Source organism: Canis lupus, chromosome 36 (genome assembly GCF_011100685.1).
Source record: "Canis lupus familiaris isolate Mischka breed German Shepherd chromosome 36, alternate assembly UU_Cfam_GSD_1.0, whole genome shotgun sequence".
Classification (NCBI taxonomy): domain Eukaryota; kingdom Metazoa; phylum Chordata; class Mammalia; order Carnivora; family Canidae; genus Canis; species Canis lupus.
The window spans coordinates 3,677,789-3,703,327 of NC_049257.1; the positions used below are offsets into that span (position 1 = coordinate 3,677,789).

General features: G+C 40.5%; 1 protein-coding gene and 1 long non-coding RNA gene across 4 annotated transcripts in view; one reads left to right on the plus strand and one right to left on the minus strand.

Annotated features, from left to right (window-relative positions):
* CYTIP (cytohesin 1 interacting protein) overlaps positions 1-25,539 on the minus strand; it is a 72,894-nt gene that overhangs the window by 26,273 nt on the left and 21,082 nt on the right. Inside the window, exon 1 of one of the 3 annotated variants that reach the window (XM_038584549.1) lies at positions 4,268-4,531. The exons of the other annotated variants lie outside the window; for them this stretch is intronic. Within the exon in view, the coding sequence (XP_038440477.1) occupies positions 4,268-4,444 (177 nt within the window). The 5' untranslated portion in view covers positions 4,445-4,531. Of the gene's footprint in view, positions 1-4,267; positions 4,532-25,539 lie in introns of those variants that run through there. 3 annotated transcript variants of the gene reach the window in all.
* Positions 919-23,684, plus strand: LOC111094190. Its single transcript, XR_005384560.1, has 4 exons — positions 919-1,048; positions 9,189-9,294; positions 22,400-22,932; positions 23,128-23,684. It is a non-coding gene; the product is annotated as an uncharacterized LOC111094190 (long non-coding RNA).

A 25,539-nucleotide genomic window follows, 5' to 3' on the forward strand; every position in this document is an offset into this window, starting at 1 on the left:
CTCCCCTCCGTCCATAATTACAGTATCCCTTGGGCCTCCTGGGGAATGTTCTCGTTTTCCTCTCTACCCCAGGGCCTAGTGCTGGGCCTGGAATAGGGCGGAATGTTACAAATGGCTGGACAGGGCAGCCCGGGTGGCCCAGCGGTTTAGCGCCGCCTTCGGCCCAGGGCGTGACCCCGGGGTCCCGGATCGAGTCCCGCGTCGGGCTCCCCGCGTGGAGCCTGCTTCTCCCTCTGCCTGGCTCTCGGCCTCTCTCTTTCTCTCTCATGAATAATTAAAATTCAAAGAAAATAAAGCTCAGCCCAGGAAGAACGTTCCCGACCCGAGCCGCAGGACCGCAGCGGGGGGCAGGCGGGCAGGGGCCCAGCCGCGCTGTCCCGCGGTCAGGCTCGGGTCCCCGCGACTCCCGGCCCCCTGGGCTTGCAGCGCCCCCAGGCCAGCGGCGCCGGACCGCGGCGAGCACCCGCCCGACCTGCAGCGGGGGGAGGGGGCGCAAAACAGAAACCACGCCCAGCTGCTCCGACTCGAAGCCAAAGTCTCTGAAGTCCGCGAGGCGAGGCCGAGAGGCCGAGACCCGGGCCCGAAGACAACGTCCCGGGTTCGGGGTGCGAGTCCGGCGGGCGCCGGGCGGGGCAGGTGGCGCAGCTGCGCAGGCGCGAGCCCGCCCCGACCCCCCCCCTCCCCCCGGGAGCCCGGCTCCGCGCCGCCTTGGCCGCGCCCCGTGTCAGGCCCGAATCCCGGAACGCGGAGACCCGAGCGCACCTCAGCGTCCGCCTGACACGTGCGACGCCGCGGCACGAAGCCTCGGGCGGGCTGGAGGGGCGGGGGGCGCAGGGGGACCCGGCTCTGCGCGCAGCCCCGCCCGCCCCCCCCGCCGGGGCCTCGCCCGCGCCTGCGCCTAAGGGACTTGCTCCCCGACGCGGGCATCACGCGCTCGGCAGCGCCCCAGGAGCCCAGGTAAAGGCCAGCGGCTCCCGGGAACGCCCCACCGCGGACCCCGGAGCCTCTCTTCCGAGGGGAGTTGGCTGTTGGTCGCGAACGTGTCACGGTACGGACTGGAGAAGATTTTCCCAAGTCTTGTAGTGAAACCATCCGCCTCCCCCCTAAACCCTGGTGAACGAAGGCGCGATCGCCGATAGGAGCCCTCGGGAGCTCGGGAGCTCGGCAGCAGGCGGGGGGCGGGGGGCGGCCAGAAAGGGGCGAAGACCCCCAAGGGGCGGAACGGACGCCGGAGCTGCACCTCCTACGGATCCTGCGTCCGAGCCGCTAAGTGACCTCACCCTGCAGAAGCTGCCCGTTACTTGGCAGTAATTGGACGCCGCGCCCCGGAGGCTGCCGGGCAAAGGCGCCGGTGGTGCCACCGAGGCACAGTCCAGCTCCTCCCTGTGCGCCTCAGGTCCCTGGCTCCCGTCGCAGCTTTTGGGGAAACCTGGCCTCCAAATGCAGCCTCCTACCCTGCGCGGGGCTCCTCTGCCATCCGCCGCCTGTAAAGCCTCTGCTCACTTCCTCCTGTCTCCTTCCCACACATTGCAGGGATTTCTTTCCCCTGAAACTGCATTCAGGAGGAGAAGCTGCACTGCGGCGCCTGTCACCTCCCACAAACACAGGTATTCAGATAATAGGCACACACACAGTCTATTTTTAAGCCATTCCAAGTGTAAACACCCAAATGCTTCTGAAGATTAATCTGAAACTACAGGCTCACAGATACAGCTTTGCAGAAACCAAAGCCAACAATAACGAGAAGTATGAATTGTTGACGTCAGCCCTGAAAGTGTTGAAAATAACAGTGGGCAGAGAAACACCTGCTCATGTGATTGCCTCACAGGGATCTTGTTGCCTGCAATTCAGTCGGTGCCAAGTGGGTGATTATTCTCTAAAAACCACTTAAAAGAAATGAACATCCATTTGGAAAATTCTGAAATGTTGGGATAAACTTGCATCAAGTCTCATTGATGATAATTGTACAGAACCCTAAGTATCGCGTAGAAGAGGTTTTGTTTTGCTTTTTTGTTCCCCCTTCAAGTGATTCTCACAACAGGAAGAAAAAGCTGTTTCAATAGGGATTTACTCTGGGAAAGAATAGGAGAAAAGGGAGGAGAAAGGGCCTAAAAAGATGTGAACAGGAGATAAAGCAATCGGGGTGTGTGTGGAAGTGGAAGTGGTAGATTCATACACACAATGTGTGTGTTTGGTGTGCCTCAGTTCCCCTCAATATCTCCTTCCAACAACCCCCTACAAAGGCGCCTGCCTTCTAGGCCATGCTTGCTTCTCGCAGCCCTAAAGCCAGATGGGACTCCTGCATCTTCCCTGCCTCTCACGGCCACGTATCTGGGTCTCCTCTCCCTAACCCCCACCCCTTTCCTCTTCCTCCAACTACTGCAAAAGTTGCTCCCTACCCACTTACCCAAACACCACGTTTCTAGGGTAAGGTTCCTAAAACCCTCTTCTGCTCAGACACACCCCGTGGCTCCTGTGCTGGTCAAATTACCACTTCCTCAGGGGGGAGTGTTCAAGTGTCTAGGAAAGCAGCCCAGCTCGAGGGCTCCCCTCCCCTCCCACTGACGCGCCTAGATGCTGTTACCTCAACGTACCCTAAAGGCTGACATCTGTGCCTCGGCGCTAATGACTGCCTTGCTCTGGAATACCCTTCAATAACCAGAACGTCTGTCCTTAAAGGTTACATTAAAAGGCGTGTCCTTGGGTTAGAGCATTTATGGTGTATCAGGCCTACTGGTCCTGCGAACTGAACTGTTGACCCTACAAGGCGGGGAAACAGGTTCTTCTCACCTCTGTCCTTCCACACTGCTCTATATCTGAAACCTCAACAAAGATCTTGGTGCTTCCCACAGCAGCTTTACTTTCAGGCAAGTAGTAAATTGGTAGACATGTTCATCATTTGATTAAGCTTAATGTCATAAAAGCATTTTGGATTAAAAAAGATCAAAAATCCAAACCATGGCAAATTATGCCCTTATCTTCGTTGCAAAAAATAACGAGGAATCAGCTATATACATCACTGAGAAAAGATCATGACTCTCCCACTGCGCTCTGACTCTCTAATCCTGAAATTAGACGGCTTAAGAGGAGCCCGTGATGTGAATGCAGGATTTAAGGGCAAAACTTCATGCTTTAAACCAATTCTAATGTTAAATTCAGAAACGTACTTGGAGGCTTGATAGCAAGTTGTATTACCAAAACCTGACGAGGTGTTACAGTCAAAACATTGTTTTAAAAATTGGAAATTGGGGATTCCCTGGGTGGTTCAGCGGTTTAGCGCCTGCCTTTGGCCCAGGGCGTGATCCTGGAGTCCCAGGATCAAGTCCCACATCAGGCTCCTTGCAGGAGCCTGCTTCTCCCTCTACCTGTGTCTCTGCCTCTCTCTCTCCCTTTCTCATGAATAAATAAATAAAATCTAAAATAAATAAATAAAAATAAAAATTGGAAATTGTAGCATGAATGAAACTAAAGACAAATGCGACTGGATGTGGATTTTTCTAAACAAGTTTTCATCTCTAGGGAAATACCTTGCAGTAAAAATTAAAATGGTAGCATAATGATAGAGCACACACTACATGTCAGTCTCTGTAAGCACTGCACATTTCCTCGCTGAAGCCGCAGAAGAGCTCCTTCAGGTGCTTCTGTTATAATCGCCATTGCAGGAAAAAGAAAACTAAATCTTAGAGAGGCAAGTGACTTGCCCAAGGTCCCACAGCTAGGACGTGGCTGAGCTGTATTCGATCAGCCATCCGCTTATCCAGTAAAAGCCTTCATTCCCAATAGCAGTAGGTGCGTGCCTGTGCCCCAGCGCTAGAAATAATTTAGTCGACAAAATTCGTCCTGAAGAAAAAGTAGCCTCATTGGACTGGAAGTGACTGCCAAGGAGTGAAGCTGGGAGGGACGGAATCAATGGGACCCAGGCGGGGAGAACACATCGCTAACTCTCCAACTGGCCGTGTCTATATGCACTGTCTACGTTCCATGTCCTTAATGATGTTCATTTTACCTTAACGCCTCTTCAAATGAGAAAGACAGTCTCCTTTTAAGTTTTGCCTCGAAACCCCCCCCCCTTTTTTTTATTACGATCTTAACATATTTTGGACTAGTCCACGAGCTCTCTGGACTCCTTGTTGCCTTCCTCACCCACACTCTTGGTGACTCACTGCAAAGCCTCTAAAATACCATTTCAGTGTCAAGTCAGACAAACCTATCAAGTCTGCTCTCAAGAGAACACACACACTCTCAAAGTACAAAAGAGTAATCCTACCTGCTTTCTTCCCCGGGGCAAAGTGGCCACCGTGTCTGCCAGCATTTGAATCCTTCTATTGTCATCCATGTGGAAGGCCGGGAGGGGGGAGTAAGAGCTATAGGCTGGACCAGCACAGTAGTCCACCGGGTTGGGGTTGCCATTGCTGCTCTGCTGCAGGAGCCTTTGCAAAGACATAGTGAATAAAGATCACTCCAGCTCGCACATGGTTGACCGGCCGCAGGATGGGGGAAGCTAAGAGTAGAACTCTGACAAGTAATCAAAAGTAGCAAAGCAGAAAGAGCCCATGTGACTTCTGTGGTTTTAGGTACTTGTTACACAAACCCTCTCTTGCAGTTCACTCCCATTTCTCAAGGCTTTTTTTTTTCTTTAAGGCCTTGGGAGAAACTAAAGTTAGTTCTGCCATTAAAAAAAAAAAAAAATCAACTTATTTTTTTCTCTTTCAAACAGCCAGAACTCTCATGCTTTTATGTTCTACCGCAAGTTGTGTTCAAAACACCATCTGCCTTTTTTTTTTTTAAAGGAAGAAAGAAAAATGTCCCCAAGTTCTGCCATTTGTTATCCACCCATTCTCCTACTTAATATGGGCAGCGCAATGTCAAAGTCAGGATATGCAGACGTTCAGTTCTTGTGGACATAAGCAAGAATTACAGGGTCCAGTCATAGCGTCTCTCATGAAGTCCTTGTAACGTACTTTCCCGAAAGCACACCCTAGCTCATTAATGTTCATCAAAAAGACATTACATCTGCCACTTGGGCTGTAACCATTCAGCACTCTTCTGGTTGCCCTTCTACTACTTTGTCCTGACTAAAGTTATCCATCATCTTTACAAGGAACAATTGGAGGAGAAGACCGGCACACTCAGAGCTCCAAGTTGGCCCTTTCTTAGACTGAACTTTGCTGCAGCATCAGCATGAGGTCCTGGGCAGGAAGGTATCAGGTAAACCAAGGTAGCACAAGCATGTCACCTGTTGGCCCCTGCTTGCTCATATGGGCCAACGGCCCCATCATGGTGTACACAAGATCACAGATACTTTTTTTGGTGAGGGTGTGGGGCATTGCAGTTTCAAGAGAATTGGTTTCAAAGGAGGAGCAGGGGATGTAAGCAGAGGAAAGAATCAAAACAAAAATCAAAAAGAGAAGTTTAACGTACTACAAAAAGTCAACTGTGGTTTTCAAAATAATTTTGAAGGTCAGTAGTAGAACATGAAAGGTGAGAAAGTTTTATTTATTTATTTTTAAGGCTTTTATTTATTTATTCATGAACATTTTAAACTAAAATGGAAGCTATGGTGATACAGTTCAAGCAGACCTTGCCAGATATAAATGGTAAAATCTTCTGAGTTAACAGTGCTACAAGAGATAGAACTACTTCAGAAGTTTCTAAAACCTGATCACAGCTAATTCACTACACTTGGAACTGGATTATGACATGAACAAAATGATGTCTCAAAAAACTTAAAAATATCTAAATCATGGATTATAAATGCATTTGCCTTCAGGGGCCAGGTGGGTAAAATAATGTAACGTAAATGTGTAAGACAAAAGAGAGTGGTAGAGGCTTTGGCAGCTAAATGATATGTCAATTATGAAGACATTTACGGTGTGTGTGTGTGTGTGTGTGTGTGTGTCTCAGAGAAAGAGAGAGATTTTAAAACATCTCTAGGCTATGAGGTACATGACTTAAATCAACACTATTAATTAAGGACATCAGTCCATCTGTCACCTAGGAATTTTATGAAATTAGGTAAATATTTTAATATTTCAAAATGCCAAGCAGAAATTATGCATTTGCCTGATATAAGGCCATATAGGCCAACTGACAAGCAAGTGTTATAGATGGATGCCAAAATTGTATCAGTTTAGTAGGTTATACTGATATTAAGCTAATATAAATTACAGAAGTATATTATTAAATTAAGAAATTGGAAAATAATTTTTTTATTTAATTTATGAAATGCATTTGAGAAGAATCTTTCAAATCATGAGACTTATGGCTGTAGAACCAGAGACTAAGGCAGGTCTCACATTCAGCCAGAACATACCAGCATGGTCACATTTGTTAATTTTATATATATATATATATAACCTGTTCTGGTTTGATTGGCCAGTTCCCTGTTCTGATTGTTAAAGTATCACATCATACCAGTCATTAAATATTCTGAATAATATTCTGAATCAAACATATCCTTTGTGATATAATGTGGGGAAACACTAATTTTTTTCATACAAATATGACTTCAAGCCTCAAACCTTTGATTCACAAAGGTGTTCTATTATTTACAACTTCTTTTTTTCTATAGAATTTACCTCAGGACAATTACGCTATTCTGAACTCTCCTCGTCTTCATTCTCCCCTTTATTTTATAAAGGTGATTCTGAAAATGAATCAGATCAAGCTACCTACCCACTCAAAAGATTTCAGAAAGGCCTCCTTGTTCATTAAATAAAATAAAACTTTAAAAAATTGCAGTTCTTATCTAACTTTATTCTCTGAAACGTCATATCTTTTTTTTTTTTTCCAGATCTGTCTTTTGAGACTTAATATACTTAGATTATACCTTGGAAGCAAGGGCCATTTTGTATCTTTAAATTTACATTCATGTTGTATATATAAAAAGTGTTCGAGATATGTTTGTGAGTAAAGTGAAAAGGGTAAGGAAGTAGATGTTTAACAAAATGAATTAAACAATATTCTTCTAAAGCATCACAGAAGAAAAACTAAACTAGCAGAAAATGTTTGTATTATGCACTCATATTCCAAAGTGCCACAATCTTCTGCAAGGAGTAATCTGAGGGATGTGGAATCTCTTTTAAAATATGTCTGTCAGGTATTTAGAAAGCTAACATCTCATTATCGGGGGGAAGAGCCTTTTTATTTGAGGCATTTTGTTCATAAATGTACAAACACTCTTGGAGTGGATAAAGCTTTAGCACAAATTAGATGACCCCTGAAGAACTAGCTAGAACATGGGGAAGATGTGATGGAGCAGGTGAGAAAGGTATGCCCAGAGTACAGAACACAGAAAGGCAGAAGGGTCTAGAAGACAAACTTGGCCAACTCTGTGACAACCATAAGACTCACAGACAGCTATAAGGAGGTTGACAACATGGGTTTCAGTGTTGAACTGCTTAGATTCAAATCCTGGTTCTGCTGTTCAACAGTATTGTGACCTTGTGAAAATCACTTAATCTTTCTGCTATGGACTGAATTGTGTCCCTCTACACTCATACGTTGAAGCTCCAAACCCCAATGTGATTGTATTTGGAGAAAGGACCTATAATTAGGGAGGTAATTAAAATTATGAAGTCATAGGGTGAGTCGTGATCCCACAGGACTAATATCCTCTGTCTGTCTGCCGTGTGAGGACTGAGAGGGGGGTAGTCGTCTGCAAGCCAGAAAGAGAGCTCTCACGAGGAACCCAATCTACTGGCACCTTGCTCTTTGACGCTTCACGTTCTAGAGCTATAATAAATTTCTGTTGTTTAAGATATCCGGTCTGTGGTATTCATTACTATGGTATTGGTCCAAGCTGCCTAATATGCTTTCTAAACCTCAGTTTTCACATATCTTAAATAAAAATTTATAGGGAGGAACAGATAAAATAGCCCAAGCATAGCACTTGGTACAAAGTATTACTCAATAGTTTTAAGTAATAAGAATTCAAAGGAAAAACTTCAAAGGAAATTACTCGAATTTCCTACAAACTGTCTTATCTATTACCAAATGCTCCTATATACAGCAAGAAAGCAAGAATCCACGAGCAGACGGGGCTAGAATGCATATGCAAATCCTTGCTGTCGTGTACCAGGTTATGCTTGTAAAGCATTGTGAAAGCCAATGTCTGAATTTCTGGGTTACCATCAGCCCAATTCATCTATTCATTAGCGTAGATATGGGAGAGGAGTAAGTGATTGTTCAAAATAAACAAGAATTCTTCTGTGTCCTTCAGATTTTAAGATAGTTGCTGAGTTAGTTTGTTTTATTTTGGCCATTTGCCTTTATTTGCACAGGAGGCCTTTATTTGCTTCCTAAAATACCATAGGGTTTTGTTTTGTTTGGCTTCTTCGTTTTGCTTATTTGTTTTATTTCAGCATTTTGCCTTTATTTATTTGTTCAGGAAATCCTTATTTGGCTACATGGACTGAAATAAGAGACAGGATAAAGTCATCCAGATAATATTTGAGTCTTTTATATTTGAATTTATATAAAGTAAACTTAGTTTGGTAAGCTTACTCTCATATCTGAGAGCCAATCAATAGTGACAACTGTTTTGTCCTATTTCTCACCTTATTTGAGTAACTGGACTGGGTGGATGGGTGTCTCTGTCTTCCCCAAACACTCAGTGTGGGTCACTGGGATTATGAGAGCATTCCCTAGAGAGGAGGAACCTTTTTCAGAAAAAGGTAAATTACAACTAAGCCTGGTTCTGAAAAATAGCGAGCTCAGGAAAGGGAAATAACAGAAAACGAGGTCATGAAGTCTCTATATTGGACATCTTAATGTGGGTACAAACCAAATATTAGCTAAGAGTTGTGACGTCCGTGTTTAAAACCACACATACGCACAACTCTAAATCTAATATAAATAACAGTTAACAATAGATCATATCCATTATGTTTTACTATAAGTGCAAGGAAAAGATTTTCTGATCCATTAAAGCTAAATCCAAACAAATCATGAAGCTATGGGTAATTACAGTATCAGACAAGAGATTTAGCCACTGAATTCATCTGGGTCTTTAAACAGATTATCTAGATCAGTGTTTCATGAATCCACTCAGTAAGATAATTTCAAGCCTTCTTTTAAATGTAAAAATGCATGATCTTGATATGTTCATTTTGTGCATTTATCCTATAGAAAAGTCATCAACTGCATTTTAAAAAAATTCTATTTATTTATTTTTTAACCCCCTTCAGGTTTAAGGAGAGTCCTGTGAGCACAGTGAAACATACCAAAGATGGATCTCTGGGAGTGTCCATGTTAAAGATATAAAGTTACACGTGGGCCACTTGGAGGTGATAGGTAGGTATGCAGGGTTTTTATGGGATCTTGTAGACACATCAATGTTATCTAGACAAAATGCTCCATAGGTACAGAGGAGTTAATAAGTCTTTAGGAGAAAGTCTCTACCATGATTTTAAGGCTGTCCTCCTCTGAATGTAAGGAGATCCTTTGAGTTACCTGGAGAGGAGGAAAAAGGAGATGTGAGAGCTTCTGAGATTTCCATCCCTGACTTCAACCACAGCTGCTCTGCTTTTATATTTTTTCTACTTTGTTCCTCCTATCACATAGTTTCCTTGGGTTAGAAGATAAGTGAATGAAAAGAATAGGCTTATAGAAGAGAGAAAAGAATCAACATATACTGTGCAAAGAACAGTAGCCTTTGAAGTCACTCTATAAGAAAGTGTCAGTCCACAAATGAGCTTCCCCAAATCCACAGACACGGCTCCCTTTTGGAGGGAGACTCCCTCATCATGAGACAGTTCCACGGTAATGAGCTACCAGTGAAAAGCACTGGGGACCCAGGCCCTTTCCGTTGCCTGCTATTGTTAACCTGCTTCTGCTCCAGAGCTGCACCAGAACGCTGCCTCATACACAAGCTGAACTTAAAAACAATAGGACCCGCGCTCCAAAGAGCACCAATGAACTTCCCGAGTCGCCTCCCAATATTGACCAATCAGGACGAGGCTCTTCCAATTGGTTAAGAAGAGGATACTTTCTCCACAAAAGCAGGCCTCCCTTGGTTTTGGGAATGGCTACCTAGCTGCTGCCTGTAGGTGCTGTTGCTCCCATACCAGTAGTAAAAACTCTCTTTAAGCATAAACACAAAGTAACCAGCTAATCAGTAGTCAAAAGATCCCTAATTCTGGATTTGCTGAAAAGAGTGTTTACACAATTTTTCTTCATGAATTTATTAGGACATAAGTGGAGAAGGTTTAACCAAACTGAGATGCATTTGCATCCTAAAAAAGTCATTCTATGAAATGAAGACACATTTCTGAGAAATATTAAGTCTCTAAGAGACTTATAAGAGACTTATAAGAGACTCACTTATCACCAGAGTATTTTCCTTGCTTGAGAGATACTACCTTACCCAAAACAAAAACAAGCAAAAACAGGTAGCTATTTTTCTTTCAAAGTTACTTGGTAAAATAGGGAGGAATATGTCCAACCAAGTTTAAACTTAAAGATCAAGGCATATATATATATATATATATATATATATATATATATAGAGAGAGAGAGAGAGAGAGAGAGAGAGAGAGAGAGAAAGAGAGAGAAATATATATATATTTATACCAAGAAATATATATATATTTATTGCTCTAATAACCATGAAATAAGTGAATAATATCAACCATGCCTAATAAAAACTACATCAGTAAAGTAAGTAGTTTCCATTGAATATAGGGGTAATTCATTGAAATGAGTGTATTCAAAACCATTTGAGTCAAAAAGCAGGACCTTAAGCATTTGGGCAAGAAGACAAAATATTTATAAATAGATAAATATACATATGTGTGTATATATATACATATATATGTATGCATATGTATGTGTATGTGAGAGGAAGAGAGAGGGAGAGGAAAAGTAGAAATTATAAATAGACCAAATATCATAGAAGAAATTGAAAAAGTAGTCAGAGGCCTATCGTTTAAAAATATCATGAGGTCCAGGTGATTTTATCAGTGCTATGCCAAATTGTCAAGGTAAAGGTAAATCTTTTTTTTTTTATTTTTTTTATTTTTTTATTTTTTATTTTTTTGAGGTAAATCTTATATTAATTGCCATAGAGCATAAAACAAGATGAATTCGATAAAGTTAAGTAACCTGATGTCAAACTAGATATAGAGGGTAAAAAGTAAGGAAAAAATGGAAGGAGGAAAAGACTGATGGGAGGGAGGGAGAGAAGGAAAAGAGGGAGGAAAAAATGGAAGGGAAGAAGAGGAGGGAGGAAATTAAGTCAATCTCACTTATTAATTCTGACACAAGTGTCCTAATTAAAATATCAAATTGAGTCCTCTAGTGAATTAAAAATAATGCCTCTCAACTAAGTACAGTGTATCACAGGAAAAGGAGAATTGTTCAACAATAGGATTTAAAATATTAACAGAAATCACTAAGTTTCCGGATGAAAGAAGATTTCAATGCAATAGATGCCAAAGCCATCCAGGGAATAGAAAAATCCAAGTAGGAATAGGAAGAAAACTTTTTTTTTTAACATAATGAAGAGTATCTGCCAGAAACACCCACCAAATATCATCCTCAATGTTGACATGTGTTTCCACTGGAGTGAGAAGGAGACAGTGATAACAATAGCCTTCATGCCTGTCACTGTTGTACCCTGCTTCACAGATAGGAGGTAGAAAATGTGTAAGAAAAAAAAAAAAAAGAGAGAGAGAGAGAGACAAAACCATAAGCTTTATTGATGATATGGTTGCAAACTAGAATATTCAAGACAGTCCACAGTCTCCCGAAGAACAGACTTAGTAAGACAGTTTTCTTAAGTGTAGAAATCAAAGGACAACTATATAAAGAGAAACGAATTCATCATTCTGGAGCAATGGATAAAAAGAATTGTATTAACAGAGGAAAGAAATATTATCAAAATAGCCAAAAGCCATAAAATAGGATTGAACTCAGTACGCTTAAGATTTGATGAATAACATTATAAAGTCCAGACTAAGGAAAATAAATACCATGTTCCTATATAAGGAGAGTCCCTCTTCTTCTTGTTTTTAAGATTTTATTTACTGATTTGAGAGAGAGAGCACAAGCTGAGGGGAGAGGGAGAAGGAGGCTCCCCATTGAGCAGGGAGCCCAATTTGGGGCTCAATCCCAGAGTCCTGAGATAATGACCTGAGCTGAAGGCAGACACTTAGTCACTGAGCCACCCAGGTGCCCCCAAGTGAGGGATTTTAAATGCTTTCTCAGATACTACATTATGTGGAGATTTTAAGATCAGATATATATCACTGACTGATGATCCAGTAGACCAGGGGGTCCCGTTCATTAGACTGCAGCCATACCCATTTACTTCTGTATTCTTTTTTTCTCTAGTTTATTGAGATATAATTGACACTTAATATTATGTAAGCTTAAAATATACAATATAATGGTTTGATATATGTATTAATTGTGAAATGATTACCATAATAAGTATAGGCAACATTCATCACCTCATATGAGGAAAGTTCTTCTTGTAAAGATGCCTATTATCCCCAAATTTTCTAAAGTATTCAGTGCACTGCAAATCAAAATCCCCACAGGTTCAGTTTGCTTCCTTATCACATTTGACATACATTCTTGCATTCATCTGAACAAGAAATTACACAAGACTGGACAAGAATAATTTGAAAATACTAGTGGTGGGTGAGAATGGGCATTGAGAAAACTGCCCTACTTGGGTATCACAAAATGTTATAAGAGTTAAAACTGTCAGATAGAATGGGTCAATAAAAAAGAACATTAACAAATGGAATATCATCAAATGAAGAGAGAATACAAAACCTATCCATGCATATTCAGAAATGTATCATATCATCAAGGTAAGTTATTTCATTAGGAAAAGAATAGACCTTTCAATAAATGGGGTTGGGACCCATCTGGAAAAAATTAAGTCATAGTCCTTTGTTACAATACAATAATAAATTCCAGATGGCTTAAAAAGTTAAATGTAAAGGTAATTTTACATAGATGATATAATAGCAGAAAATATAGAATATTGTAGTAAGATTAGGTTGGGAATGGTTTTCCTAAAGATACAAAAGTCCAGACAGCATTAGCGACATAAAGATTAAAAATTTGTGTTCAATGAAAGCTATAATGTACATAGGTTAAAGCTAAATGGCAAATAACAAGAAATTACTTGTGATGTACAATTGATTTAGGCCATAATATACAACATAAAGAGTGCTTCGAGTTACACTTTGCAAAAAAGTACATTTAAATGAGTAAAGGCTGTAAACAGATAATTCGCAAAAAAACAAACAAACAAACAAAAAATAAAGCATCAACATATTTATTAAAGGATATTCAAACACTTTAGCAATCAGGAAAGTAAAATTTGAAATAACAGATACAAGTTTTTGCCCACCAAATGAACAAGAAATAAAAATGGTTCACATCTAGTATTGTTAAAGTTACAATTAAGTAGACTTTTCACAGTTTATAGGAATATAAATCAATAAACCTTTAATAGTAGAGTAATTTGACAGTACTGAAATTAAAACCTACATACCGCGAATTCTATTAAGAATTTACCCTGCAGAGGTACTCTTAAATGTTCAGAAAACAGTGCAAGAATGTTTCTGTGGTAATGTTTGTAATTGTGAAAAATTGGAGTTTTAAATATATATCAGATGAGAAGTGTCTAAATAACTGATGATAATTCAATGGAATATTCTGCACCTGTTAGATAATATAAAAGAAACATCCATATGCATAAAGATTTTTAAGGCAAATAAAGCAAGAGAAAAGAACAATGTGTATAATGGGATCCCATGCTTTTTCCTTAAAGAAAGATCACATATGTATATGTACTATAACATGTATAGACCTAAAAAAAGTCTGCACAGATATATACCAACCTGTGAGTAGTGGTCACCTCTGGATAAGGAGTAGTGGGGGCTGTGGGGGGCACAGTGTGAAGGAAGACTGACAAAATTTAGTCTGTGTATGGTTTAAACCTCTTTTTTTAAATTTTTTTAAATTTTTTATTTATTTATGATAGTCACACAGAGAGAGAGAGAGAGAGAGAGAGGCAGAGACACAGGCAGAGGGAGAAGCAGGCTCCATGCACCGGGAGCCCGAGGTGGGATTCGATCCCGGGTCTCCAGGATCGCACCCTGGGCCAAAGGCAGGGGCCAAACCGCTGTGCCACCCAGGGATCCCAGGTTTAAACCTCTTATAATTAGTATGCATTCATATATTAGTTGGTCAGTTTTAAAAATACCAACAATTCACAGAGAATTTGAAAGAGCCAATCACATTTCATTGGTAATAATATCTTCACATTATCTAGGTCCTCATATTATGCATATCGATGAAAATTGTTGGATGTTTGCTGTTTGTTCATTGGCTCACATTATGTTCTGCTTCGTGGGATTTTTTTCACCCATTTAGGAAATTCTTTCATATTTCTTTATCATTTTCTTTAACCAAGTAGTCTTCCTCCTCAGAAAGGACTGCCGATATCCCCATGACGTATTGTAATAAAGGAGAGGAACACAATCACAGGCCACTAATTTTTATACAGGTAAAGGGCATCGGTTTGTTCTAAGGAAACCCACTGTGAAGCGGCAGCTCTCAGCTCCCTAGTTCAGTTCCCATTAGTCATTTATTACCCCTCCCCTCCCCTGCTACACATGCAGAGTTCCATTTCAAAACCCAAATCTTTCATCAAAATTCAAAGTAAACGAGTGACAGCGTTCCTTCCTCTTCCCTTAGCTAACACCCTGGGTCACCTAGTTCTTCCTTCAGTTTTTTCTTCACTTGCCCAGGGGCTGTGGGCAGGTCCACCCAACAGAACTGGGAAGGGCTTGGGAGCCTTAAAAAGTAGCTTCTTAGAAAGCCAGAAACCTGTTTGGGACTAGAATTTGGGGTACTACTTGGAACAATCAAAAGCCTGCCTGACAGGTAGGTAATTTCCTCCCAGCCTTTGGATAAAAGTCCAAACTCCTTAGCCTGGCCTTCGAGGTTGTGTGTGTTCTAGTAGATCCTATGACCTCATAGCATCCCGGTTACACTGGCTTTTCCTCTTGCTCCTCCAACTGAAAGCAGTTCTTCCTCAGGGCTTTTTGCACTCACTCTTCCCTCTGCCTGAAACAGTGCTCTCCCCACCAATCTTCAGGTGTCTTGTCCTTCTCCCTCTCTCTCCCTCTCCAAATCCCAGTTCAGATATTACCTACTGGAGAGGCCCCAACTATTCCCAATGGAATGAATAAAGGTGTTAAAAGAAAAATCACATTCAAATGGAACAACTCTGGGGAGAGGGTTTGTCTTGGAGTCCCCTCAGTAGACAACTCTCCAATCTACTGAACATCCCGAGCTGCCTGGATTCCCCCTGCCACCTGTAAAGGACTTGACTTTGAGGATAGTAAGAGAGTCAGTGAGAAAGTATAGCAGGAAGCAACTTCAGTGTTCCTCACCTTCTCCATTTTTCTTTAGAGTCTAGAGAGGTGAGAGTGTATGTGTGTGTACTTGTGCAGCAGAAGGAACCACAGAAGAGCAATAAGATAGCCTCTTAGAATAGCAGGATCCTCTATTTTACTTCTTCCATCCCTGTCTACTTACAATAAGAGGAAAAGACAGGAAATCTTAATTTCTTTGAGATTCAAGTGTAATATAGGAAAGAACAGTATATTAGTCATTTCTATACGCCCATAAGCCTAGCACAGAGCCTAACAATGGGCATCGATACATCTTTCCTAACTTTATTTAATCAAAATAATAAAGTCCAATAGAGCACGAAGTAGGGTGGCTCAGTGGTTGAGCATCTGCCTTTGGCTCAGGGCATGATCCTGGGGTCCTGGGATCAAGTCCCACATCGGGCGCCCCAAAGGGAACCTGCTTCTCCTCCCTCTGCCTATATCTTGGCCTCTCTCTCTCTGTGTCTCTCATGAATAAATAAATAAAATCTTGGGGAAATAAAAACAGCACAAAGCAGTGAGCACAGGAGACAAACCAATAACAATACATCCTCTTTGGTAAATCCCCAGTATTTGTTAGAACCTTCAATATAGAACCAACTAAATATAGAACCGAAAAAATATATATCCTTAAAGTCATAGGATGATAGTAGCTGAATGTATAGAACATTTGACTGGAAAGAACGTCAGAGCCATCTCACCTAACTCCCTTAAATTTCAGGTAAAACAGACAAAGCAACAAAACTAAGGCCTAGGAAATGTCAGTCGCCCTGAAGAGACAGTACTTTCATGGCAGAGCTATGACCAGACTACTTGCTTTCCTTCAGTTCCACAAGTATTTCCTGAGTAAATAACCATAGTAACATCTAAGTAATACCCTGAAGTGTTTACTCTCGTTAAGTCATGAGAATAGTATCATATTTATCATCCTTTTTCAGGTGAAGATACTGAAGCTAACAGACTTGCATAATGTTACACAGCTAATCCCGAGGACAGCCAGGATTAAAATCCACATCATGCATTTCCAGTGATAAGAGTGTTAACCACTGTGCAATATTGATTCCCCAAAATTGCTCTAATTCTGTGGGGATATAAAGATGAGCCAAATATAACCTCTTTCCTCATGGAGATCAGAATCCAGGTAGAGAAAAAAGCCTCCATATGATTGCAGTTAAAACCACAATTCTAAAAAATGCTATGGATTTATCAAATAGGGGCCAAGTGTTTCCTCTACTGTAGCTCAGCTCATCCCCCTAAGAAACTTACAATCAGATAAAGTGACGTGGTTTGTATATAGTAACTATAATAAAAGGAAGAGTGCCAACTGTTGCTTACAGGTTGAATTGTGTCTCCTAAAAAGATATGTTGAAGTCCCAACCATTGGTACCTGTGACTTTATTTAGAAATGAGGTCTTTGCAGATATGATCCAGTTAAGATGAGGATTTAGGGTGGGCCCCAATCCAGTGTTATGACTGGTGTCCTTATAAGAAGAAATCCTGTTGAAGGAAGACACGCAGAACTCAACAATGTGACAGAGGCAGATGTTGGATTGTAAGTTTTGTAGCTGCAAGTCAAGAAATAACAGGGACCGATGGCCACCAGCGGAAGCTGGGAAGAAGCAAGGAAGGATACTATCCAGAGTCTCAGAGGGTAGATGGCCCTGATGATGCCTTGATTTCAGACTTCTAGTTTCTAGAACTATGAGAAAAAAAAGTTCTGAGCTAAGCCACTAAGTTTGTGGTAAATTGTCATGGCAGCCCTAGGAAATTCATACACATCCATTCTTATATTTAGAGATAACATAACAATATCAAAGGTGAAATGTGCAGTCAGTCTTAGGAACAGGTGATCATTCGGCACCTCCTTGGTCTGGGTATTGACTCAAAACACAGTGAAAGGTCTTTGAAGTAAGAAGTATTGAAATTTTATACACCAATTCATGATAAAGAATTATGCTGAACTTGGAAACAATGATACCTTCTCTTTAGCCAACCACTGGACATACTTTTTTACTAATGACCTGGGTGGAGCTGGCAGGAATGTTGTGAAATGAATGATTTAACCTAAGATAGGCAGACAGCTGGCCTATATCCCAAAACAAAAGTCTTGGGAAATTGCCATGAAGTCTGGACACTAAGTCTCCAGAGACAGCCAGCTAGGGCTTTTCCTTCCTCACCAGTGGAAAAATACAGAAGCTATTGCCTCTCTGGACAAGCACCTGATCATGTGGTCCTGCCAGTATCAGCCAGAAAGTGATCCACTTGTCTTACTGGGCAAGGATATGATCTACTTAAACGACTACCTATTTCCAGGGTTGAGCAAATGCATCAATTGCTATGTGGATGGCCATTTACATATCTGATTGTAAGGAGGGAATTTATAAGGTAAAAGTAAGCCAGGGCAGCCCGGGTGGCCCAGCGGTTTAGCGCCGCCTTCAGTCCACGTCAGGATCCTGGAGACCCAGAATCAAGTCCCACATCGGGCTCCCTGCATGGAGCCTGCTTCTTCCTCTGCCTGTGTCTCTGCCTCTCTCTCTCTGTCTCTGTGTCTCTCATGAATAAATAAATAAAATCTTTAAAAAAAAAGATAAAAGTGAGGAATGAGTAAAATAGTAGCAATGATGTAGGCTCCAGAAGATCTTGTTTCCTACCCCAGCTCCACCACCTATGAGCTTTAGGGCTTTGGTGACATCAGTGCCAGTTTGGGGTCTATTTCTCCATGGACCCAATGCAGGGAGAAATACCATATCATTATGATAATTGAAATAAATAACATACGAAATGGAAAAGATCTATGAGATTACAGTGTTATAAGAACTTGAGAGTCTTAAAGTTTTGCATTTCCCGGAGGGTGCTGGAATTTGACACCGAACCAACACTCTTCTGGTATCATATTTCTAAAAACGATTCTGGTCCAATTCCATTACACACACCATAGCAGTGGTGACATTGTATGAATGCCGTCACAACAGCTACAGAGTAAACTTCGGAGTCCTTCACATAGTTTGTAGCACCTTCCTTGGCCTGTGTCTTACCCCTTTTCAGAGCTGTATGTGACCTTACATGTACACTGCTGTGAAAAGAGCAAAGTCAACCTGTCCAGTTTGAGTTCTTAGGTCCCAGGGCAAGTTACTGAGCTGATCTGTGCTTTATTGTCCTCACCTATAAAACAGGACCAATTATACCACCTATCACCACATAAAACATAAGAGTACCCAGCATATGGTATTGTTCAATAGATGTTTCCTGCAGTCATTATTACTGTTAACTCATATTTGCCCTCCAGCTACCCTGGGCTGCTATGTTCCCTTTATACGTGTGGTTTTTTTCCACCTTCTTACTTTTGTTCATAACACATCGTTGACCTGAATTTACCTACTCCTGCTCTATCTGGAGGATAGGAACCTACCCATTCTTCCACATCTGGCTTAAATGCCATATCCTTCATAAAGCCTTGCGTGATATCCCCAAGCAGATATGTGCATCACCTCTCTGGGGCACCCAAAACACATCTTGGGCATCTCTGTTACGGTGAATCACATTATCTCTTCTCCCTTAATAAGTTGTGAGCTCACCTCCCCACCCCAAGACAGAGTTCTTTCCTCATTCATTTTTGTATCCTTCTAGCACTTGGAAGAGTGACTTTCCCATAAGAGCTGCTCAGTAAGCATTTGATGAATACATTCATAACCTGCCCAGAGCTCTGGCAGTTGATTTATTCTCCTGGTGATTCTTTACTTTGGGCAACGTAGGTATTTGATGAATAACATTTGCTGTGTTTTTAATATTCAAATGTAATTTAGGTTTTCTAGATTGTTTGGCTTAATTGTAATGAATATGAAATAATTTGGCAGTTTGAAAGGAAACCTAATTCAGTAATAATATACATATTATACTTTATTTCTATGATGATAAGGTGCCGTTAACTGCAATGTGTACCACTGATTTACTCTACTTTTCAAGGAAAACTTCCACCTTAAATGTATCCATAGATGATAAGAAGCATCCTAATATCAGAATTGTAAATTGTGAACAAGATATGTATTAGAATGCAAGAGGTGCAGTTAGGGTTCATTTCTCCCAACATAGCCCCTTTTGTACTCCAAGCTGTACACACGTTAACCCAGACTCACCTAGCCAGTCCCGTAAGGCAGAATGGAGCCTCTCATTTCATTTGTCTCAGACTTTTTTTTTTCCTACTTGATTGAACCTCAAGTTTTGTCACTTCTGCCTCTAGAATGTCTAACATCTGACAACCCCCCCACCCCAACCTACCTCTTCAAGCTCAGCCCTCTGGGTTCAGCCCTCAAAACAACAAAATGGCAGGCAGTTGATCTCCCTCCATATAGTCTTCCCAACCTAACTATTCCTATCCAATTATGCCATAGCCCACACCTACTTAATTTAAGTTTAGACTTCTTCTTCTTGCATTAAAAATCACCCACAATCTAATTCTTACCTAATTTTCCAGTCTTAACTTTTAATCTAAATAAATTCAGAGGCCCTAAGACATGAAAGCCTTCTTCCTGAGAATACACCTAGCACTCTCATACCTCTGCATCTTTGTTTAAACTGTCCTCTCTTCCTAAAAACCAATCCCCATTGCTATTCATTGAAATTTCCCCCACTGTTAAGAGCTACTCTCAAACACTACCTCCTCTGTGAAGTATTCCCTGATGACAGCAGCTAGCATATCTCACTACTACCACCACTGAACTCCTATAAAAATTTAGAATCTGCCCCATTCACACAGCCCTTAACACATCACCAGATATTTTAGTTATTTATTTGAAGAGCCATCCTTCTAGTAGGATGAGAACCCTATTTTATATATATTTGTCACCTTCATAGGCTTAAACAACATGTTAGTTCAGTAAAAATTGAATGAATATACATCAAATGAATAAATAAGCTTTTTAGAAAAGATAATTCAGTTGACTGAATATCACGTGGAGGTTTCTGAGGTGGCATGGAGGCAGTCAGAGCAGATAAAAATTACCCAAAATAAGAATTTTATTTCAAGCTATTTCATGTGCTCATTTGGCAGGGCACTCAGAAGCGTGGTAGAGGAACAGTTGGCATGTTTAAGGATGTACTAGGTGGTTTAACAGCCATTGTCCCTGGCCAATTTGTTTTGTTTAGACTAAGTAGGAAAAATGCAAAGTAGAAGTGATAAAATATTTTAAAATTCTTGGGATCACAGAGGGGAAACACTAAAGTATATGGAATGAGTAAAATACCTGCTTTAGGTTAGCAGTGTCAGAAAAAGTTGTCACCATTTTATAGAAAAGAGAAAAGGATGGGAAAATATGCCATTTTATGAAAAGCGAAAAGGAAGCATTTTTATGTCTTCCCTACTGGCGGTTCAACCTCAGCCGACAAGCTCTACAACAGGGAGAATTTCAGCACCACCCTCCTCTCTAACACTGGAGAAGAATAAAAATGAAGTCTGTAGAAGAGATGCATCTGGAGAGAGACAGTAATTACTGGCCAGGACTGATTAAAATTCTCTCTAAGACCTCAGAGAAGCACTGATCATGGCTAGGCAAAGAAAGGAAAGCATAACTACTGCTTCCCCAGAGCACGTGTGGAGGGAGGAACAAAGACAGGAAAATATATCACTGGCTTCTAGCCACAAGCTAAGAAAGTGAATGAAGGAAAAGCCAGATTGTATCGATCTGTCGCTCCCATCTATGATAGGATATTCAGCTCCATCATCAGTGTGAGGACAACACTCGCACTCCCTGTAAGCAGATTGTGAATATTCCCTAGGCCTTTCTGGAACTGCCGCATTTCATCTCCCCAAATAAGAGCAATCGTAGGGGCAAAGTTTGCTTGTGTCACATATTTGTCTCACCCATACACCTGACAAAAAAATTCTGCACCTATTACAAACTGATAGGCAGCCCAAAGGGGAATGTTCCCCTCCCTCTTCACTCCAGAAAAGACTTAAGGTTTTACTCCCAGAACCAGGGAATACAAGGTGGGTTTTTTGTTTTTTGTTTGTTTGGGGTTTTTTTGCCAGTCTGTTGACTCCCACCTTCCTCTGGCCTAGAGAGTTAGTTTACTAGTTGGCTTCTCGAATAGATTTTTTAGAATAAATGCTTTTGAAATATTCTTTCCAAAACGTGGGGATAATATGAGCAATGGTATTCACTACAATATGAACTTTGATTTGTTTTCCAATAACTGCTGATGACTTTATTAAACTTATGTCTCTGAATTTTTCTAAGGGTAAAAATTCCCTTCAAGAGTAAATGCTTCACAAGTGCACACCATTATAGATTTGTCACTCTCTACCATATCCCTGGCTTGCTGTTTGCTATCCTCTGCTTAATGGTTTAGCTTTCGGAACACGGTTCACTCTCCCAAGCAACAAATGAGAAGTCAAACCAGTGAACTCCCCAGGAAAAAACAATGTACTTGAAAATGCTGGGAGTGTTTAGGGACACACTAGGAGGTTATGTGCCTTTAGTCATTTTCAAGTGAACCACCTGGCTTAGTGTAAATTTCCCCTTTCCACCACTTTTGAAATGTGATTTCCTTATGGGCAAGGATCATGTCATGGAAACTATGGACTAAATGGGATTTTGAAGATCATCTAGTCCTTGTTTACCAAACTCTGAGGCCTTCTTTGTCATTCCCCAAATAAACAGTAGTTAATTATTTACTTAATTTCTTGGGCGCCTGACAGATCTAGGTACAGAGAAGAATGCAATTCTGTGTTACCTTGCTTTTAAGCACTGGTAGTCTGGTAGTTTTATTTAGTTGCTTAGTTGCCTTTTTTTTTCCTTTTGCCACCACTTTTTTGTAAAAACTCAAACAAGGTTTGCAAGGAAACATGAAATGGGCATGCAAACAAGATTGGAGGAAAAAAACAGGGCAGACTGAGAGGAAACCAGTGGACTCCCAGAAGAAATTGTACTTGGCAATAATTTTTCTATTTACACTGTTTTTTTCTTTCCTTTTTTTAACAGCTGGTATTTGAAAACTGTTAAGAATAAGCAAGATACAATGGGCTTTGCAGAGGGAAGGAAAAGAAGATAAGCATTGTACCCAAATGCCGACATCATAGATTGACTAAAATTTTCCCAAATTTTATGAGTATTTCATTCCTAGCCTTAAAAATGCTGTACATTTTTCATATACTCTGTGCATTTCTTCTATATTCCTAGTAGATGAAAAGCCATTATAAAGTTTGAGCTAGGAGTACCTTAAAAATCATTCAACACAATGCCCTCATTTTACTGCTATAGAGGATTTGACCCAAACAGGTCAAACCACTTTGCCTAGAGACACGTGGATTCCTGGGAGTAGCTGCAGAGTAAGGCACAGGCCTGCCGCTTCCCAGACCACTGCTGTTTCTGCCAAACCGCACCACCTTTTACTGGAAGATCATCATTGGAAACTGCTTTGCCTTTTTCTCATTTTTCCACAGAAGTCCAGCCTTCGATCATTTTTATGCTCTTTCAACTAATCTCTAAAACTTTGACATGGCATAAGATAGCAGGTAACTTTTCAATAAAATACAAAACAATCAGTTCATTTGCTCATAATGGTATCTAATGTTCCAGCTCTCTAACCTTACTATTTTTCTGTTCCTCTTAATAAAAATAGTTCTTTGCTGCTATTTTCTGACTTAAAACTAAACTCTCATACGTATTTCTGTTTTTGCTCTTTTCCTATTCTTTCTCATGTGCTACAGATCAGACTGCTACGATTTTCTGAAGACTGACACAAGAGTCGTTCAGTACTCAATCCTGCTGCCTACTGCCTGTCAGCCGTCCATCAATTCAAAAATGAATATGTAGGAATGTATTTCACAGTCTTGGCAGGACAAATTTTTTAAAGACTCTGACTGATTTACAACATTTAACCAAATTGCTAGAAATATACTCTGACAAAAAATAACCCTCAATACTAAAACATAATTATAGGAAAGCAAAAAAAAAAAAAAGAAGAAGAAAAAAGAAAGAAAGAGAAAAAGGAAAAAGAAAAAGAAAAAAATGCACTCTTCTCTACCTGGAAACAGTCTGAGATAACACTAGGTGAAATACTGATTTTCTTTCTGCTTTTTCTTTTAAATTAAATAAGCTAAAATACTTTTTGGTACTTGATTATTTGATGTGGGGTAGGAGAGGAGACAGAAGGTATATTCAACCACAATAACTGGAATTTCTTTTTTTTTATTTTTTTTAATAACTGGAATTTCACAAGAAAATAAGATTAACATATTAAAGCAATAAAAATCCATTGAACTAAAACTGCACACTGAATTAGCGTGCCCTTTTGTCATGAGAAATAAAAAGGCTGTGCATATGGGAGGCATCTCACAATCTAATAAATATTCTCTCTCCTAAGCCCTTGTTGTCTCACGTGGAAAACTGGGGAAATGCAAACATAACTTAATACGCTAATAGTAAAGTTTAAAAATGACACACAGACACTGCCACAGTCTTTTTTGTTCAGTATGAGTCTACCTAAGAATAAGAACCTGGGGTAGTCTTTCCCAAAACGTTCCAAGTATGCTGCTTAGAAAATTGTGCCTTCTTGCCTCTGAAAGGATAAAATGAAAAGAAAGAAAAAGAAAGCAGAACATAAGGGGAAGGAGAAGGAAAATAGAAAACAAAGAAGAATAAGAAGAAAAGCACCAGGAGGAGGAAAAGGTCAAAGACTGTTCCTGACTTATGGGAAGACTCTTGCAGAGGGAGGAAGAGGGTTCGGCTTGACACCCAAATTATTTTTAACTTCATAATTCATGTCTTTCTACCCCACTGTCCTTTCCAATCACCTTTCCAGGAACACTAAAGTTCACCTAAAATCACAAAATTAAATATATATATATATATATATATATATATATATATATATATATATATAAATTAAAGTTAAAAAAATCCTTGGGACATTCCCTTCCTCCACTGCATTTTACAAAGAAACTCAGGTAGAAACAGGGTATTAGATTTGTCCAAGAACAGAGAAAATTATTCTAAATAAATTAGAAGAAATAAATTAATTCCATAACGAAATTACTCGGGGCAGGCGCGTGGTTAGCACCAGTCTTTTAGATCAGTTTATCACAGTGGGATATTTAGAAAAGATCTATTGGCTGCCCTCAACTGTTTAATCCCATGCATATGAAAACACTCAAGTTAGAGGACTAAGAATGTCCTTTATTAAAAACTTGTCACCAGGGTGATTTTTCCTGGTCCTTGAGTTCCTGAACCAGAAGAGCCAGAGTTGAACTGGTTGGTGAAAAGCAAACTTCTCCCCATTTGGTTTATTTCATATAGAAAAAAACTTAAATATGGAGACTAACTTAGAGTAAAGAAAGCCCCAGTTTTCATCTGCCATAAGTTGCAGATATTTGGAAGGAGATGCAGAGAAGAAACCAGGAAGAATCTAAGCCCTGAGTGACATGGGTTTGAAATAAAACACTAGAGCTGACCTGATGATATTGGCCTTTTGATTGGCTGACAGAGGACAAGACTTGACATCCTCAGATGTCCAGGCAAGAGCAATTACCAAATTTCTTTTATTACTCTTTAAGTGACTGGTTATTATTATTCTTCCGTGACTACCTGAGGTGACATTTTCCAGAAAGGAAAGACCATTCAACGTGAACATGTACTGGCAAGGCATTTGTGGAGTCTCTTTTTCTGAAGTTTTACAAAATTAGGTAATGATATGGGAAAGCTTTGTTCTTGTCTCATGGAGTCAAAGAATGAATCTCATGGACAGTAGAGACTTAAGCAGAGATAGAGAAAGCTCTCAAAAGTAAGAGGGGTTCCCCATAGGGTTGCCACTGGGGGCTTTCATGGTCTGTCTTTTATAGGAAACTGACCAGGAAACTTGGTAAATTTCTTGTCAATATCAGGTGGATATTTAGAACAAAGGTGTTGACTTGTAACTATCATAACAACAAACAAAATGTTTTTGTAGATATCATGAGCCCAAACAAGGCATTTCCTTATCTCTGGTTAATATCTCCTTCATAATATTTCTCTACATCTGGGATTTCTGTGAGCCTAGTCAGGTAGCCCATGGCCTTGAGATTCATGTCCCATCTTGGTTTGAACAGGGACTATTAATAACACCTTAATGACATGTTTATGTG